The 18,628-nt window shown below is 46.6% G+C and overlaps 1 protein-coding gene across 1 annotated transcript in view; it reads right to left on the bottom strand.

Annotated features, from left to right (window-relative positions):
• The window catches only part of LOC132780034 (extracellular serine/threonine protein kinase FAM20C), a 148,258-nt gene extending 129,864 nt beyond the window's left edge, over positions 1-18,394 (bottom strand). Inside the window, exon 1 of the mRNA XM_067461339.1 lies at positions 17,413-18,394. Within this exon, the coding sequence (XP_067317440.1) occupies positions 17,413-18,119 (707 nt within the window). The 5' untranslated portion in view covers positions 18,120-18,394. The remainder of the gene's footprint in view (positions 1-17,412) is intronic.
• Between the last annotated feature and the right edge of the window lie 234 nt (positions 18,395-18,628).

Raw genomic sequence — 18,628 nt, 5'->3', positions numbered from 1 at the left:
TAAAGTGGTCTGACTAAGGCAGAATAGAGGGGAGAATATATTGGACTCCCAATGACCACGGGCCATTTTGGATTGGGAAAATAATAAACCCAAAACCATTGGGTGAGAGTTCAATAGACCCTGATCTTGGTTGCATGTTTTGAAGGACTAAGGAAACATCTAGAGGTGGAAACCACAAAGAAGTTGACCAATAGCAACCCACAGCTCTGCAGAAAGGTTTTGTCTTGACCTGCATGCCAGCTCAAGGGCCAAGACTTGGAAAGAAATCAAAGGAGTATATCGCATAAAAGCAAAAAGGTTTCTAACTGCCTAGACAACATTATTGAGATGCGGACCTGAATGTCATGGCAAACTAGAAAAGACCTGTGAAATCAACTGCTATATGATAAATCAACACTGTTGGCAGAGAAAGAAAACTGAAAGGAAGTGAATTGATTCGTCTGAAATGCGATGTTGGGGGAAAGCGATACGGATATCATGGCCTGCCAAAGAAGACCCATAAATGAACCCAAGAGCAAATCAAGGCTGAACGCTCCTAGAAGCCAAAATGACTCAACTGGGGTGATTCTACCTTAGACGTATCATGAGACGGCATGACTCATTAGAAAACGTCGATAATGCTTGTTAAAGTGGGAAAATAATACAAAAAGAGGGGAAAGTCTCCTTACAGGTAGGTTGAGTCAATCAAGGAAGCCACAGCCTTGAGTCTGCAAGACCTGAAGAAGGGAGCTGAGGTCAACAGGAGGTCTCGCAGCCATAAGTCAAAGCCTCTTTGACAACAGTAGACAATAAAAAGTCACATCAACACAAATCTCGGTCCTTCCACAAGCCTATACTAGTCTCAACTCGCAATTATTGGGCTTTCTTGACCAGATTTGTTCAAAAGGGATCAGACATTGCAAACTGAGGAGAGAGAGATTATGACTTGGAGAACCACGCTCAGTGGGCTTTCTGTCGTGTGTCGTGTTCTGTAGTTGATGGCGGTTGGTGGTGGTAGGCCTAGCAGTTGTTGATGGAAGGGTTAATATAGGTCTTGGTTCTGGAGAGTTGAGTAATCTGTGAGTAAAGAGTTCATGGGTGAAGGCAGATAGGGGTGGAGGTGTGTAGGGAGCTAGCCTTGGGACTGATCTTCGGGAGAAAAGTATTTGTCTTGTCTTGGTGGTAGATGCTGCTGGTTTCCCCCCAGGTTTGTGGATTTTCGATGTCCTGACCTGTCTCCTGAGCCTTTGGAATCCTGGAACCTTGAATCTTTGGACTGGCTTTTGACAACAGTATAGAATCTTGATCCCTCGACTTTGCTCCCTGAACTCTCGGCGTTTGACCACTGGACTGGACCTTTTGACTACGGAGTTATCTTGAACCTGCAACAGTGTTTGCTGTTTTGTTTTATATTCTGGGGCTGAGTGTTATCTTTATGTTTTATATATTTTGGACTATTAAAAAAGCCAGAAAGTAAGTGCTGTTTTAATTAAAATGCTTGATACAAACTGGGTATTTGTTTGGTTCATCTCTACCTGAATAAGGCAGAGCCCTGGCATTGTGACACTTTCATAGTGGAATGGTGGTCCAAAGTTCAAACCCTCAACTTTGGCCCTCTAGGTGTTTTGGACACAACATGGGTATGCAGATGGTCTCTTGATTGAATGAAGTGTTCCAAGAGGACAAAGGCATGACCATCTTCGACCCTCTATGTGTTTTGAACATCAACTACCACAATGTGGGTATGCAGATGATCCCTTGATTGAGTGTCCAGTTCTAAGAGGACAAAGACATGACCAACTTTGACCCTCTAGGTGTTTTGGACATCAACTACCACAATGTGGGTATGCAGATGATCCCTTGATTGACTGAAGTGTCCAGTTCCAAGAGGACAAAGACATAACCAACATTGACCTTCTAGGTGTTTTGGACATCAACTACCACAACATGGGTATGCAGATGACCCTTTGATTGACTGAAGTGTCCAGGCCCAAGAGGACAAAGACATAACAAACTTTGACCTTCTAGGTGTTTTGGATGTCAACTACCACAACATGGGTATGCAGATGAACCCTTGATTTAATGATGTGTCCAGTCCCAAGAGGACAAAGCCATGACCAACTTAGACCCTCCAGGTGTTTTGGACATCAACTACCGCAATGTGGGTATGCAGATGATCCCTTGATTGAGTGTCCAGTTCCAAGAGGACAAAGACATGACCAACTTTGACCCTCTAGGTGTTTTGGAGGTCAACTACCACAATGTGGGTATGCAAATGATCCCTTGATTGTGTCCAGTTCCAAGAGGACAAAGACATGACCAACTTTGACCCTCAAGGTGTTTTGGAGGTCAACTACCACAACGTGGGTATGCAGATGATCCCCTGATTGACAGAAGTGTCCAGTCCCAAGAGGACAAAGGCATGATCAACTTTGATCTTCTAGGTATTTTGGACATCAACTACCACAATGTGAGTAGTTGAAGTGTCCAGTTCCAAGAGGACAAAGACTTGACCATCTTCAGCCTTCTAGGTGTTTTGGACTTCAATTTCCACCGTTCCTGACAGCCTCGGGCCCCTTCCTTTCCCTCTTCAGCTCCATAAGCAGCTGAGAGTAAAAAATGAAAGGGCCCGAGGCTGTTAGGAATGATACGAGTTGAAGTTCAACACACCTAGAGAGCTGAAGTTTGCCCGTGCCTGCCTCTGCTGTACCAGCTCCACTGGCTGCCGATCTGCTACCGGGCTTAATTCAAGGTGCTGGCATTGGCCTATAAAGCCCTAAACGGTTCCGGCCCAAAATACCTAACTGACCGCCTCTCAGCCTATGAGCCCACGAGGACTTTGAGATCTTCCAGGGATACCCTGCTCTCGATCCCGCCTGCGTCTCAGGCACGGCTGGTGGGGACGAGAGATAGGGCCTTCTCGGTGGTGGCTCCTCGGCTGTGGAACACCCTTCCCGTGGACATCAGGCTAGCTCCCTCCCTGTTGATATTCCGCAGGATGTTAAAGACCTGGCTGTTTAAGAAGGCATTTGAACAAGAAGTGCAATGACGGGTAACTCGACCATAGGAATGGAACAACGGAAATGATATTGGATTGTGAACTTGACGATGAGACGACTCGGAATGGCTTCTGTAGTAATGTTGATGTTTGATGAGATGTTTTTTTGATAATGATGAATTGTGGATTATTTTACACTATGTTTTGTATTTGCACCTGTTTTCTATGTTGTACACCGCAATGAGTCGCCTTTGGGCTGAGAACTGCGGTATATAAGTGAAGTAAATAAATAATAATTAATAATAAATAGATCACCTTAGATCAGTGGTTCTCAACCTGGGGTCCCCAGATGTTTTTGGCCTACAACTCCCAGCTAGTTTACCAGCTGGGAGTTGTAGGCCAAAAACATTTGGGGACCCCAGGTTGAGAACCGCTGCCTTAGATGATCTACACCTTTTGAGTGAATAACTTTAGGCACATGACCAAAAACAAATCCCTTGTTGGTTTTCATTTGAATTCAAGGCATTTGCAAATTCAAATATGGAGGAAGGGGTCACATTTGGTTATGGGGCAGGTCATACAAAGAGGTACCATTGACCACTTCTGGTAAGGCTTCGTATCTGCTTGAATGGGGCCATGTTGGAAAGGTGGCCCAAATTTCCACATTGTTTCAATACTCCTGACCTCAATTAAGTAGTAAACACAACCTTTGCAAGACCATCTGCGGGGTTGGGATGCCTAAGTAGAGGCTACTGAGTCTTATGGGATTTATAACTAAACTAGCTGTCCCCTGCCATGTGTTGCTGTGGCCCAGTTTGTTGATCTGGAAAATAAAGGGAATGAGAAAGTATTGGTTTCTAATCTATGTAATGTCTTGATGCTTGTGGGTAAACAATATTTCTTGTTGTTTCTTTGTCAGTGTTGATGTGGAGTGTCTGGTTTGCCTACTCTGGAACATGCAACACATGACTGTCCTTCTTTAAGGGTCCCTTTCAGATCGATGATACTATATCTGTGTGTGTGTGAATCATATCTATCTATCCATCCATCCATCCATCCATCTATATCTATGGCTGGATGGCTCTCTGTCAGGAGGGCTTTGATTACCTTTTCTTGCCCTGGTGAAGGGAGTTGGATTGGATGACCTTAAGTAATTTCTGTTGGTCATGCATAGGGGTTCTGGGTGGGAAGTTTGCCCCGATTCTGTCATTTGTGGGGTTCAGAATGCCCTTTGATTGTAAGCGAACTGTGAATCCCAGTGACTACAACTCCCAAATGTCAAACTCCATCTGTGTTCATATTTGGGTGTATTGAGTGCTTGTGCCAAGTTTGGTCCAGATCCATCATTGTTTAAGTCCACAGTACTCTCTGGATGTAGGTGAACTACAACTCCCAAACTCAAGGTCAATGCCCACCAAACCCTTCCAGTATTTTCTGTTGGTTATGGGAGTTCTGTGTGCCAAGTTTGGTTCGATTCCATCATTGATGGAGTTGAACTATAAATCCCAGCAACCACAACTCCCAAATGACAAAACCATAGTTTTTTGAGTGATGGTCACTCCTTGTGTTGTGAGACGTTTTGTTGCCAAATTTGGTGTGATTTTGTTCATTGGTTCTTTTGTTTTTAAGGAACTCATTATGCACAGAGCATTTTTTTATATATAGATAGATAAGGGCAGCCTGATTGTGCCTGCAATGTGCATTCCAATCTTGCCAGTCATTTGGTCGAGGATGATGATGATGTTGTGAATGTGGAAGCTGGCTTGTTTATGTCATCTCCTCTGCATCTCGGCACAGGGAAAAACGCATCCCCAAACCTGCACGTTTGTTCGTTCATTCGGATGCCTTCAAGGAACCCAATGTTCCAACGCTCGATCTTTTTTGGCAGGAGGGAGGGACGTTATGGGGAGGAGGACGCACACCTGGATCTCGAGAGCAAGATCCAATCTGACTAAAGAGATTCTGCAAATCGAAGAAGGGGGAACAGAGGGAGGGATTATACAATCACGATGGTGGCGATGGAGGAAGGAAAGAGAAGCAGGCCGGCCTTGCTATTTCCATCCTACCTATCTTATCTGGGACGGATGAAATTTCCAGGCTCATAATTGGGAGAGCAGGGGAGGCCAATCTGTCCTTCTTTTCCGTCGGCGAACCGAATCATCCGCCTGCCTTGACAAACAGGCTCCCAACCCTTCTGCTTGCCCTACTTACGGCAGGTCTCCCTTTTGTGTTGGATTGGGGGAGCATGTCTGCAGGGTGCAGGGAACATACAACACGGCACATCTCCTTCCATCCCTCACTCTTCGGGGCGCGTTCCATGCATCCAATTGCCTTAGAGCAACACGGGAAGGATCCCACGACCCTATTCACAGCTTCCAGAGAAATGCTGCATCTCGCCCTGCTTCTTATCCCAGGAGGATGAGCCCAATGGAGGTGGGAAACCTTGCGAGAGGAGAGTGCATCACCTGGGTCTACCTTATATGCAACCACAATGTCAAAAGGCAACTGACAGGGTTCACAAATGATTAGAAAGATCCCCCCCTTAATGTGGAAGAAGCCTTTGTTCTATCAATATACTCGGATATTTCAGTTTCTGTTTAGTTTATTGAAACCACAGTGTTTTAAATGTGCTTCTAACTATTTTTTTTTTTTACTATTTACTGTTTAATCTGTCTGTTTTGTTTTGTTTTCTTCCTTTGTTAAATTGTTCATTTATTTTGTACTAGCTGTACCCATACACACATTGCTGTGGCCAACCTTCCCTCCCTCTTTCTCTCCTCTTTTCTTTTTCTCCTTCCTTCCCTTTTTCTTTCTTTCATTCTCTCTTTCATTCCTTCTCCCCTTTTCTTTCCCTCCCTCTTTCTCTCCTCCTTTCTTTCTCTCCTTCCTACCCTCCCTCTTTCCTTCCTGACTTCCCTTTTTTCTTTTCTTCTTTTCTTCTTTCTTTCCTTCCTTCCTTTTCCCTTCCTTCCTTTTCTTTCCCTCTTTCTCCCCCCTTTCTTTCTCTCCTTCCCTCCCTCCCTCCCTCCCTCCGTCCCTCTTTCCTTCCTTCCTTCCTTCCTTCCTTCTTTTCTTCTTTCCTTCCTTTTCCCTTCCTTTTCCCTTCCTTCCCCCCTTTTCTTTCCCTTCCTCTTTCTCTCCTCCTTTCTTTCTCTCCTTCCTTCCGTCCCTCCCTCTTTCCTTCCTTCCTTCCTTCGTTCCTTCCTTCCTTTTTCTCCTTTCTTCTTTCCTTCCTTCCTTCCTTTTCCCTTCCTTCCCCCCTTTTCTTTCCCTTCCTCTTTCTCTCCTCCTTTCTTTCTCCCCTTCCTTCCTTCCCTCCCTCTTTCCTTCCTTCCTTTTTCCCTTCCTTCCTTCCTTCCTTCCTTCCTTCCTTCCTTCCTTCCTTCCTTCCTTTTTCTCCTTTCTTCTTTCCTTCTCTTCCTTTTCCCTTTCTCTCCCCTTTTCTTTCCCTTCCTCCTTCTCTCTTCCTTTCTTTCTCCCCTTCCTTCCTTCTCTTCCTTTTCTCTTCCTTCCCCCCTTTTCTTTCCCTTCTTCTTTCTCCCCTTTATCCTTCTCTACCTATTCTTGGACTGCAACTTCCAGTAGTTCTCCTGATTGATCTACCTATCTACCCTCCGTATCTCTTTTCTTTCTCTTCTTTCTCTTCTTTCTCTTCTTTCTCTTCTTTCTCTTCTTTCTCTTCTTTCTTTCTCTCCTTCCTTCTTTCTTTCCTTCTCTTCTTCCCTTCCTACACCCCCTTTCTTTCCCTTCCTCTTTCACTCCTCCTTTCTTTCTCTCCTTCCTTCCTTCTTTCCTTCCTTCCTTCCTTCCTTCCTTCCTTCCTTCCTTCCTTCCTTCTCTTCCTTTTCCCTTCCTTCCCCCCTTTTTTCCCTTCCCCCCCCCTTTATCCTTCTCTACCTATTCTTGGATTACAACTCCCAGTAGTTCTTCTGATTGGTCTACCTATCTACCTATCTTCCCTCCATCTTTCTCTTCTTCTTTCTTTCTCCCCTTCCTTCCTTTTTTTCTTTCCTTCTCTTCTTCCCTTCCTCCTCTTCTTTCCCTTCCTCTTTCTCTCCTCCTTTCTTTCTCCCTTCCTTCCCTCTTTCCTTTCCTTTTTTCTTTCATTCTCTCTTTCATTTCTTCTCTTCCCTTCCTTCCCCCTTTCCCTTCCCTTCCACTTTCCCTCCTCCTTTCTTTTTCCCCTTCCTTTCTCCCCTTTTTTCTTTTATTCTCTCTTTCGTTCCTTCCCTTCCTTCCCCCCTTTTCTTTCACTTCCTCTTTTTCTCCTCCTTTCTTTCTCTCCTTCCTTCCTTCCCTCTTTTCTTCCCTCTTTCTTTCCTTCCCTTTTTTCTTACATTCTCTCTTTCGTTCCTTCTCCTCTCTTCCTTCCCCTCTTTTCTTTCCCTTCCTCTTTCTCTCCTCCTTTCTTTCTCCCCTTCCTTCCTTCCTTCCTTCTCTCTTTTCTTCCCTCCTTCCTTCCTTCCTTCCTTCCTTCCTTCCTTCCTTCCTTCCTTCCTTCCCTTTTTTCTTTCATTCTCTCTTTCGTTCCTTCTCTTCCCTTCCTCCGCCCTCTTTTCTTTCCCTTCCTCTTTCTCCCTTTTCTTTCTTTTCTACCTCTTCTTGGACTGCAACTCCCGGATCAATTTATCTATCTACCTACCTACCTATCTCTATCTAATCTATTTATCTCTATCTACCTGGAGGATTGCTGGGAGTTGCAGTCCAGGAATAGGAAATTGGAAATCTGCAGGGATTGGGATGAGAGATCCAAGGAGAAGAAAGCTTGGATCTTGGAAGCAGGGCATTTGGATCCTCCTCCTTTCCTAAAGGGCCTGGTCCAGGGGATGCTAGGAAGGGCCTGGGGCTGCTAGGAATGGTGGGAGTTGAAGTCCAAAACACCTGGAGAGAAAGCCAAAGTTGGTTCATGCTTTTGTACTCTTGGAACTGGAAACATCAATCAATCAAGGGATTATCTGCATACCCACGTTGTGGTTGTCAATGCTCAAAACAACTAGAGGGCCGAAGTTGGGTCATGCCATTGTCCTCTTGGAACTGGAAACGTTAGTCAATCAAGGGATCATCTGCATACACACATTGTGGGAGTTGATGTCCAAAACACCTGGAGGGAGGGCCTAAGTTGGCCCATGCCTTTGTCCTCCTGGAAATGGACACTTCAGACAATCAAGGGATCATCTGCATACCCACGTTGTGGGAGTTGAGGATGCTTTTGCGGATGAGACCAGTGGTTCTCAACCTTCCCAATGCCGCGACCCCTCATGTTGTGGTGACCCCCAACCATCACATTACTTTCGTTGTGACTTCATAACTGTCGTTTTGCTCCTGTTATGAATTGTCGTGTAAATATCTGATATGCAGCAGGACAGATTTTCATTCACTGGACCAAACTTGGCACAAATACCCCATACGCCCAAATGTGAACACTGATGGAGATTGGGAAAATAGACCTTGACATTTGGGAGTTGTATAGTTTGCCTACAATCATAGACCATTCTGAATTCCACAAACGATGGAAGTGAATCAAATTTGGCACATAGAACTCCCATGACCAAGAGAAAATACTGGAAGGGTTTGGTGGGCATTGACCTTGAGTTTGGGAGATGTAGTTCCCCTACATCCAGTAGTTTCTGGGATTTATAGTTCACCTACAATCAGAGAGCATTCTGAATTCCATCAATGATGGAACTGAACCAAATTTGGCACATAGAACTCCCATGACCAAGAGAAAATACTGGAAGGGTTTGGTGGGCATTGACCTTGAGTTTGGGAGATGTAGTTCCCCTACATCCAGTAGTTTCTGGGATTTATAGTTCACCTACAATCAGAGAGCATTCTGAATTCCATCAATGATGGAACTGAACCAAATTTGGCACATAGAACTCCCATTACCAAGAGAAAATACTGGTAGGGTTTGGTGGGCATTGACCTTGAGTTTAGGAGTTGTAGTTCACCTACATCCAGTGAGCACTGTGGACTCAAACAATGATGGATCTGGACCAAACGTGCCACAAATACTCAATATGCCCAAATGTAAACACTGGTGAAGTTTGGGGAAAATAGACCTTGTCATTGTAGCTGCTGGAATTTATAGTTCACCTACAAGCAAAGAGCATTCTGAATTCGACCAATGATGGAACTTAACCAAATTTGGCACACAGAACTACCATGACCAACAGAAAATACTGGAAAATTTTGGTGGGCATTGGCTTCTCTGTGTAGTCTGACATAGTGGTTGTGGGAGTGGTCCAGCATTTCTGTGTACTCAAACAATATGCTGTGTCCATAGCATAGGAGGACCACTCTCACAACCACCATGTCAGACGACACAGAGAAGCCATTTATATCCACAAGCATGTGGACAATTTCAACAGAAAGGAGGAAACCATGAAAAGGAACAAAATCTGGCTCCCAGTATTTAAAAAAACCCTCTAAAATTACAACAGCAAAACAGCAGAGAGGAAACAAACAAGGACATCTAATCAACTCTCAACAAAAGATTGCCCCAGGCACTGCCAGGCCATCAAATCCTAATCAAGGTGGTCAGTTGAAACATTCCCACCTAGCTCCAGCAGGCAAGAGTCCTTTGTCCCACCCTGGTCTTTCAACAGATATATAAACTCATTTTCCTAGTTCCAACCGACCTCACTACCTCTGAGGATGCTTGCCATAGATGCAGGCGAAACGTCAGGAGAGAATGCCTCTAGAACATGGCCACATAGCCCGAAAAAACCTACAACAACCCAGTGAGATCTTTGTTTCCCAATTGCTGAGTGTCCACAAACCCTTTCATGTACTAACCTATTCTACAAAATGGCATTCTGGCTCCACAGCTAGTGAGGTGCACACAAAACATCCGTCGGTTTCACATGAAGGCTTGGTTCCACTTCCAAGATTGTGTATGAGTGGAAACACAAACGCAGGCATGCCCTAATCTGGTGGCAAGGGGGGAAAAATCCCAAGCACTTCAGTCCCCAAGCTCTTTAGAAGAGGAAAACCGGGCCCATAATGTGTTCTCCCTTCGTTCTCTCACAACATGGCAAATCGGAGTAATTGGATACATCTCTCTCTCTCTTTCCAGCTCATTTGGAAGAAGGAAGGAGCTCCAAAATCATACGCCCAAAGTCTTACCTTGCCAAAGACACCCCGTAAAGGGGTACACCCAAAACTGGGCCTCCAAAAGTACCCTCGCAAATAGTCACCCGCTAGTCCTATCCCGAGTCCTATCCCCGTGCCCCTTTCGGTACTTTGGCACGTCAAAGTCCTATTCCTCCCAAAGTATGCCAAGAGAGGTACTCTCAAAAATCCAGGTATCTCCTAAATAGGTACTCAAAGTCCTACATCTAAAGGTACCCCCTGATGTGGTACTCTCTCTAGGTCCCATCCTCCAAGATTCTCCTAAAGTGGGACTCCATAGTCCTGCCTGACAAATCGTATCCCCAAAAGTCTAATCTCCCAAATGTCCCTCAAAGTCCTACTCCAGGTGCACTTCAAAGGGGCATCTCCAAAATCCTACCCATAAAGGCAAGTTCCACACCTAATATGGTACTCTCTCTAGGTTCAATCCTCCAAGATTCTCCTAAAGTGGGACCTCATAGTCCTGCTTGACAAATCGTATCCCCAAAAGTCTAATCTCCCAAAGGTCCCTCAAAGTCCTACCCCAGGTGCACTTCAAAGGGAGCATCTCCAAAATCCTACCCATAAAGGCAAGTTCCACATCTAAAGGTACCTCCTAATATGGTACTTTCTCTAGGTCCCATCCTCCAAGTCTCCTGAAGTGGGATCCCATAGTCCTGCTGGTCAAATGGTATGGCCAAAAGTCTAATCTCCCAAAGGTCCTTCAAAGTCCAACCCCAGGTGCACTTCAAAGGGGTCATCTCCAAACTCCTACTCATAAAGGCAAGTTCCACATCTAAAGGTACCCCCTAATATGGTACTCTCTCTAGGTCCCATCCTAAAGTGGTATCCCATAGTCCTGCTTGACAAATGGTATCTCCAAAAGTCTAATCTCCCAAAGGTCCCTCAAAGTCCTACTCCAGGTGCACTTCAAAGGGGGCATCTCCAAAATCCTATCCATAAAGGCAAGTTCCACATCTAAAGGTACCCCCTAATATGGTACTCTCTCTAGGTTCAATCCTCCAAGAGTCTCCTTAAGTGGAACCCCATAATCCTGCTTGACAAATGCTATCACCAAAAGTCTAATCTCCCAAAGGTCCCTCAAAATCCAACCCCAGGTGCACTTCAAAGGGGACATCTCCAAAATCCTACCCATAAAGGCAAGTTCCACATCTAAAGGTTCTCTCTAATATGGTACCTTCTCTAGGTCCCATCCTCCAAGAGTCTCCTAAAGTGGGACCTCATAGTCCTGCTTGACAAATGGTATCCCCAAAAGTCTAATCTCCCAAATGTCTCTCAAAGTCTTACTCCAGGTGCACTTCAAAGGGGGCATCTCCAAAATCCTACCCATAAAGGCAAGTTCCACATCTAAAGGTACCCCCTAACATGGAACTCTCTCTAGGTCCCATCCTTTAAGAGTCTCCTGAAGTGGGACCCCATAGTCCTGCTTGACAATCCCCAAAAGTCTAATCTCCCAAAGGTCCCTCAAAGTCCTACTGCAGGTGCACTTCAAAGGGGTCAACTCCAAAATCCTACCCATAAAGGCAAGTTCCACATCTAAAGGTACCCCCTAATATGGTACTCTCTCTAGGTCCCATCCTCCAAGATTCTCCTGGACTGGGACCTCATAGTCTTGCCTGACAAATGGTATCCCCAAACGTATAATCTCCCAAAGGTCCCTCAAAGTCCAACCCCAGGTGCACTTCAAAGGGGTCATCTCCAAAATCCTACCCATAAAAGCAAGTTCCACATCTAAAGGTACCCCCTAATATGGTACTCTCTCTAGGTCCCATCCTCCACGAGTCTCCTGAAGTGGTACCCCATAATCCTGCTTGACAAATGCTATCACCAAAAGTCTAATCTCCCAAAGGTCCCTCAAAGTCCAACCCCAGGTGCACTTCAAAGGGGTCATCTCCAAATAGTCTCAAAAATCCAGGTATCTCCTAAATTGGTACCCAAAGTCCTACATCTAAAGGTACCCCCTAATGTGGTACTCTCTCTAGGTCCCATCCTCCAAGATTCTCTTAAAGTGGGACCCCATAGTCCTGCTTGACAAATGGTATCGCCAAAAGTCTAATCTCCCAAAGGTCCTACCCCAGGTGCACTTCAAAGGGGTCATCTCCAAAATCCTACCTCTAAAGGTCCCTCAAAAACAGTAACCCAAGGTCCCACCTCCCAAAAGGACCTCTAGAGCAATACTCCCCAAGCATCAGCCATAAAGTCACCTCTAAAGTGGTAATCCCAAGGTCCCACCTCCAAAAGGACCCCTAAACCAATCCCCTCCAAACTCCAGTCCCAAAAGGACCTCCTAAAGTATTCCCTCACAATCCTATCCTCTTATGGGGACCCCTAAAAGTGGTACCCACAAAGTCGTATCTCCCAAAGGTACCCTAGGTCCTAGACCCACAAAGTCGTATCTCCCAAAGGTACCCTAGGTCCTAGACCCACAAAGTCGTATCTCCCAAAGGTACCCTAGGTCCTAGACCCACAACGTCGTATCCCCCAAAGGTACCCTAGTTCCTAGACCCACAACGTCGTATCCCCCAAAGGTACCCTAGGTCCTAGACCCACAAAGTCGTATCTCCCAAAGGTACCCTAGGTCCTAGACCCACAAAGTCGTATCCCCCAAAGGTACCCTAGTTCCTAGACCCACAACGTCGTATCCCCCAAAGGTACCCTAGGTCCTAGACCCACAAAGTCGTATCTCCCAAAGGTACCCTAGGTCCTAGACCCACAAAGTCGTATCTCCCAAAGGTACCCTAGGTCCTAGACCCACAAAGTCGTATCTCCCAAAGGTACCCTAGGTCCTAGACCCACAAAGTCGTATCTCTCCAAGGTACCCTAGGTCCTAGACCCACAAAGTCGTATCTCCCAAAGGTACCCTAGGTCCTAGACCCACAAAGTCGTATCCCCCAAAGGTACCCTAGTTCCTAGACCCACAACGTCGTATCCCCCAAAGGTACCCCAGGTCCCAGACCCACAAAGTCGTATCTCCCAAAGGTACCCTAGTTCCTAGACCCACAACGTCGTATCCCCCAAAGGTACCCTAGGTCCTAGACCCACAAAGTCGTATCCCCCAAAGGTACCCTAGGTCCTAGACCCACAAAGTCGTATCTCCCAAAGGTACCCTAGGTCCTAGACCCACAAAGTCGTATCCCCCAAAGGTACCCTAGTTCCTAGACCCACAACGTCGTATCCCCCAAAGGTACCCCAGGTCCCAGACCCACAAAGTCGTATCTCCCAAAGGTACCCTAGTTCCTAGACCCACAACGTCGTATCCCCCAAAGGTACCCTAGGTCCTAGACCCACAAAGTCGTATCCCCCAAAGGTACCCTAGGTCCTAGACCCACAAAGTCGTATCTCCCAAAGGTACCCTAGGTCCTAGACCCACAAAGTCGTATCTCCCAAAGGTACCCTAGGTCCTAGACCCACAAAGTCGTATCCCCCAAAGGTACCCTAGTTCCTAGACCCACAACGTCGTATCCCCCAAAGGTACCCTAGGTCCTAGACCCACAAAGTCGTATCTCCCAAAGGTACCCTAGGTCCTAGACCCACAAAGTCGTATCTCCCAAAGGTACCCTAGGTCCTAGACCCACAAAGTCGTATCTCCCAAAGGTACCCTAGGTCCTAGACCCACAAAGTCGTATCTCCCAAAGGTACCCTAGGTCCTAGACCCACAAAGTCGTATCTCTCCAAGGTACCCTAGGTCCTAGACCCACAAAGTCGTATCTCCCAAAGGTACCCTAGGTCCTAGACCCACAAAGTCGTATCCCCCAAAGGTACCCTAGTTCCTAGACCCACAACGTCGTATCCCCCAAAGGTACCCCAGGTCCCAGACCCACAAAGTCGTATCTCCCAAAGGTACCCTAGTTCCTAGACCCACAACGTCGTATCCCCCAAAGGTACCCTAGGTCCTAGACCCACAAAGTCGTATCCCCCAAAGGTACCCTAGGTCCTAGACCCACAAAGTCGTATCTCCCAAAGGTACCCTAGGTCCTAGACCCACAAAGTCGTATCTCCCAAAGGTACCCAAAGTCTTAGACCCACAAAGTCGTATCCCCCAAAGGTACCCTAGGTCCTAGACCCACAAAGTCGTATCTCCCAAAGGTACCCTAGGTCCTAGACCCACAAAGTCGTATCTCCCAAAGGTACCCAAAGTCTTAGACCCACAAAGTCGTATCCCCCAAAGGTACCCTAGGTCCTAGACCCACAAAGTCGTATCTCCCAAAGGTACCCCAGGTCCCAGACCCACAAAGTCGTATCTCCCAAAGGTACCCCAGGTCCTAGACCCACAAAGTCGTATCTCCCAAAGGTACCCTAGGTCCTAGACCCACAACGTCGTATCCCCCAAAGGTACCCTAGGTCCTAGACCCACAAAGTCGTATCCCCCAAAGGTATCCCAGATCCTAGCTCCAAAGGTTTAAAGGGGTACCTTGAGAGGTCAGACAGTAAGGGATAAATATTTTTGAGGCTATTTAAATATTTGAAAGGATACCACAAGGAAGAGGGAGCAGGCTTGTTTCCTGCTGCCCTCAAGACTAGGACTCAATAGAGCCATGGGTTCAAATGATAGGGAAGGAAGTTCCACCTGAACATTAGGAATAAGTCATTCAACAGTGGACCTCTCTGCTTTGGCATGTGGTGGAAGCTCCTTCCTTGGAAGCTTTTAAACAGAGGCTGCATGGCCATCTGTCAGGGGTGCTTGGATGGTGCTTTTTTGCCAAGCAGAAAGGGGTCAGACTGGATGGCCCCTGGGGTCTCTTCCAACTCTATGACCAAGTGGCACCCCAATGCCCTGCCTGAAAAGGTGCAGTCTAAAGTTACCTTCGAAGTGGTAGCCCTTACTAATCTATGTATATAATAAAAGTCAGTGTTTGTATGCGGAGGATGGTGTATATAATAAAAGTCAGTGTTTGTATGCGGAGGATGGTGTATGTGGCAGCTTTCTGATGGGCTGACACTTTCACAGGCCACTGTGACCAGCACGGGTGACAGACCTGGACCAAACGTGGCACACATAACCCCCATGACCCCCTTTACATCCTGGTGAGGTCTGGGGGAGGGCAGACAAAGGATGATGGGATTTGTTGTACTTTCAATCCCATCGGTTCCCACAGACCACTGTGGCCCCCAACAAAGACCGATAAAGACCAAACTTGGCACATGGAGCCCCCATGACCCACTCTACATCCCACTGCTGTTTGGAGGAGGGTGGGCCATGGATGATGGGATTTGCAGTACATCCACTCACTTCCCGAGACCACTACAACCCTCATCCAGTGACTAATCAAGACCAAACTTGGCACACAGAGCCCCCATGACCCACTCTACATCCTGGTGCGGTTTGGTGGAGGATAGACCACAGATGATGGGACTTGAAGTACCTTCACTCACTTCCCGAGACTGATGTGAACCTCATCCAGTGACTGATCAAGACCGAACTTGGCACACAGAGCCCCCATGACCCACTCTACATCCTGGTGTGGTTTGGAGGTGGATAGACCAAAGATGATGAGACTTGAAGTACCTTCACTCACTTCCCGAGACTGATGTGAACCTCATCCAATAATTGATCAAGACCAAACTTGGGACACAGAACCCCCATGACCCATTCTACACCTTGATGCTGTTTGGAGGACAATGGACCATGGACTATGGGACTCGAAGTACCTTCACTAACTTCCTGAGAGCACTGCAAGCCACATAAGTAACTGATAAAGACCAACCTTGGTGCACAATGCCTTTCTCAAATAACTCGGGCAGCGCCGGGTCCCTAAGCTAGTGTTGATATATTTTACATGTATTTTACTAATACGTGCTGTTCTGTAAGCCACCCCGAGTCCCTTTGGGAGATGGTGGTGGGATATAAATAAAGGGATGCTCAACACATACCTACCTAATTTTTGGTTCAATATGTCACACCAAGGAAGATATCTTGTTTTAGATATACCTCCATGTATTATTCTATGGCAGAGGGGTCTAGGGCAGTGGTTCTCAACCTTCCTAATGCCGCGACCCCTTAATACAGTTCCTCATGTTGTGGTGACCCCCAACCATGAAATTATCCATAACTGTTATGAATTTTGATGTAAATATCTGGACAAAATTTGACAAATACCCAATACACCCAAATTTGAATACTGGTGGGGTTGGGCGGGATTGATTTTGTCATTTGGGAGTTGTAGTTGCAGGGATTTATAGTTCACCCACCATCAAAGAGCATTCTTAACTCTACCAACAATGGAATTGAACTCAACTTGGCGCACAGAACTCTCATGACCAACAGAAAATACTGGAAGGATTTAGTGGGCATTGACCTTGAGTTTTGGAGTTATAGAATCATAGAATCAAAGAGTTGGAAGAGACCTCATGGGCCATCATCCAGTCCAACCCCATTCTGCCAAGAAGCAGGAATATTGCATTCAAATCACCCCTGACAAATGGCCATCCAGCCTCTGCTTAAAAGCTTCCAAAGAAGGAGCCTCCACCACACTCCGGGGCAGAGAGTTCCACTGCTGAACGGCTCTCACAGTCAGGAAGTTCTTCCTCATGTTCAGATGGAATCTCCTCTCTTGTAGTTTGAAGCCATTTTTCCCTTGCGTCCTAGTCTCCAAGGAAGCAGAAAACAAGCTTGCTCCCTCCTCCTCCCTGTGGCTTCCTCTCACATATTTATACATGGCTATCGTATCTCCTCCCAGCCTTCTCTTCTTCAGGCTAAACATGCCCAGCTCCTTAAGCCGCTCCTCATAGGGCTTGTTCTCCAGACCCTTGATCATTTTAGTTCACCTACATCTAGAGCAGTGGTTCTCAACCTGGGGTCACCAGATGTTTTTGGCCTTCAACTCCCAGAAATCCTAACAGCTGGTAAACAGGCTGGGATTACGGGGAGTTGTAGGCCAAAAACTTCTGGGGACCCCAGGTTGAGAACCACAGTGTTGATATATTTTACATGTATTTTGCTAATACGTGCTGTTCTGTAAGCCACCCCGAGTCCCTTTGGGAGATGGTGGTGGGATATAAATAAAGCTATTATTGTCGAAGGCTTTCATGGCTGGAATCACTAGGTTCTTGTGGGTTTTCTCGGGCTATAGAGCCATGTTCTAGAGGCATTTCTCCTGACGTTTCGCCTGCATCTATGGCAAGCATCCTCAGAGGTTGAGAAGGTCCTTCTCAACCTCTGAGGATGCTTGCCATAGATGCAGGCGAAACGTCAGGAGAAATGCCTCTAGAACATGGCTCTATAGCCCGAGAAAACCCACAAGAACCTAAAGCTATTATTACTATTATTACCCCGCAAACCCAAATGAGGCAATTTGGCTCACCATTCAGGATTCTCGGCGGCCTTGGGGTTGAAGCGGATGTCGCTGTTGACGCTGAACAAGACGTCACGGTCGCCTAAGGCCGGTACGGGCATCTGGTAAAGCGGATGCTGGAAGAGGGCCGCCAGCTTGGAAGCCCAAGGAGATGATGATGATGAGGAATGAGGAGGAGGAGAAGAAGGGGCCTTCTCGCTGCCTTCCTCACCAGTCCCATAGAAACCCGGTGGGGGCAGCAGCCTCTTGGGGTCCCCTTCGTGAATGAGTGCCTTGTGGTTGGGGTCCGGCCCCGGGTTCAAGAGCAAGCGGTTGGGGGGAGGTGGTGGGGCACGCCTTTGGAAGCCTTCAACACGCTCTGGCCCTTTCTTCTCCAAGGAAGGGGCACTCAAGTTGGAGCTGGGCTCGCTGCTGAAGTCCTGCAGGAGCCGCAACGTGTGTTTGCTGGGCCAGCCGTCGGGGGCCCCAGGAGGGGGGTCAGGCTCTGGTGGACGCTTCTGGGGTGGCCCTTGGCCCCACTCCAGAGCCCCCTCCACAGCCTTGGAGCCACAGGAGCATCCAGGGTTGCCCCCTCCGCCTTCGGCTCGTTCTCCGGGACCCGCCGCCCTCCGCTCCAGTTTGGGCAGAAGGTCAATCATGATGTGGAGCGTGCAGGCCACCAGGAAGACCAGGAAGATCAGGACGCGGAACCGGCGTAGGAGCAGCATGGCTTTCATGGCCCTGGTCCACTCCGGGAATGTCTCAATCGATAGTTCGATCTAAATATAGATGTGGAAAGACGTTGGTATGAAGAAAAAATGGGACAAAGGTGACCCAGATAGATACAGTTGGAGAATATCAACAATGATGGTGGTGGTGGGGATGGCGATCGGGATCAGTCAAGGCCATCCGGAACACTTCGGAGGAGAATAGTCACAAAAATAATATTTGAAGAATATTCGCAATAATAATCTTTGAAGAATATTCACAATAATATTTTTCAGAGAATATGCACAATCTTTGAAGAATATTCGCAATAATAATCTTTGAAGAATATTCACAATAATATTTTTCAGAGAATATTCACAATAATAATCTTTGAAGAATATTCACAATAATATTTTTCAGAGAATATTCACAATAGTCTTTGAAGAATATTCACAATAATAATCTTTGCAGAATATTCGCAATAATACTATTTGCAGAATATTCGCAATAATAATCTTTGAAGAATATTCACAATAAT

Source organism: Anolis sagrei, chromosome Y, assembly GCF_037176765.1.
Source record: "Anolis sagrei isolate rAnoSag1 chromosome Y, rAnoSag1.mat, whole genome shotgun sequence".
NCBI lineage: Eukaryota > Metazoa > Chordata > Lepidosauria > Squamata > Dactyloidae > Anolis > Anolis sagrei.
Note: the sequence above shows the minus strand (reverse complement) of the source record. Positions and strands in the feature narration are given on the sequence as shown.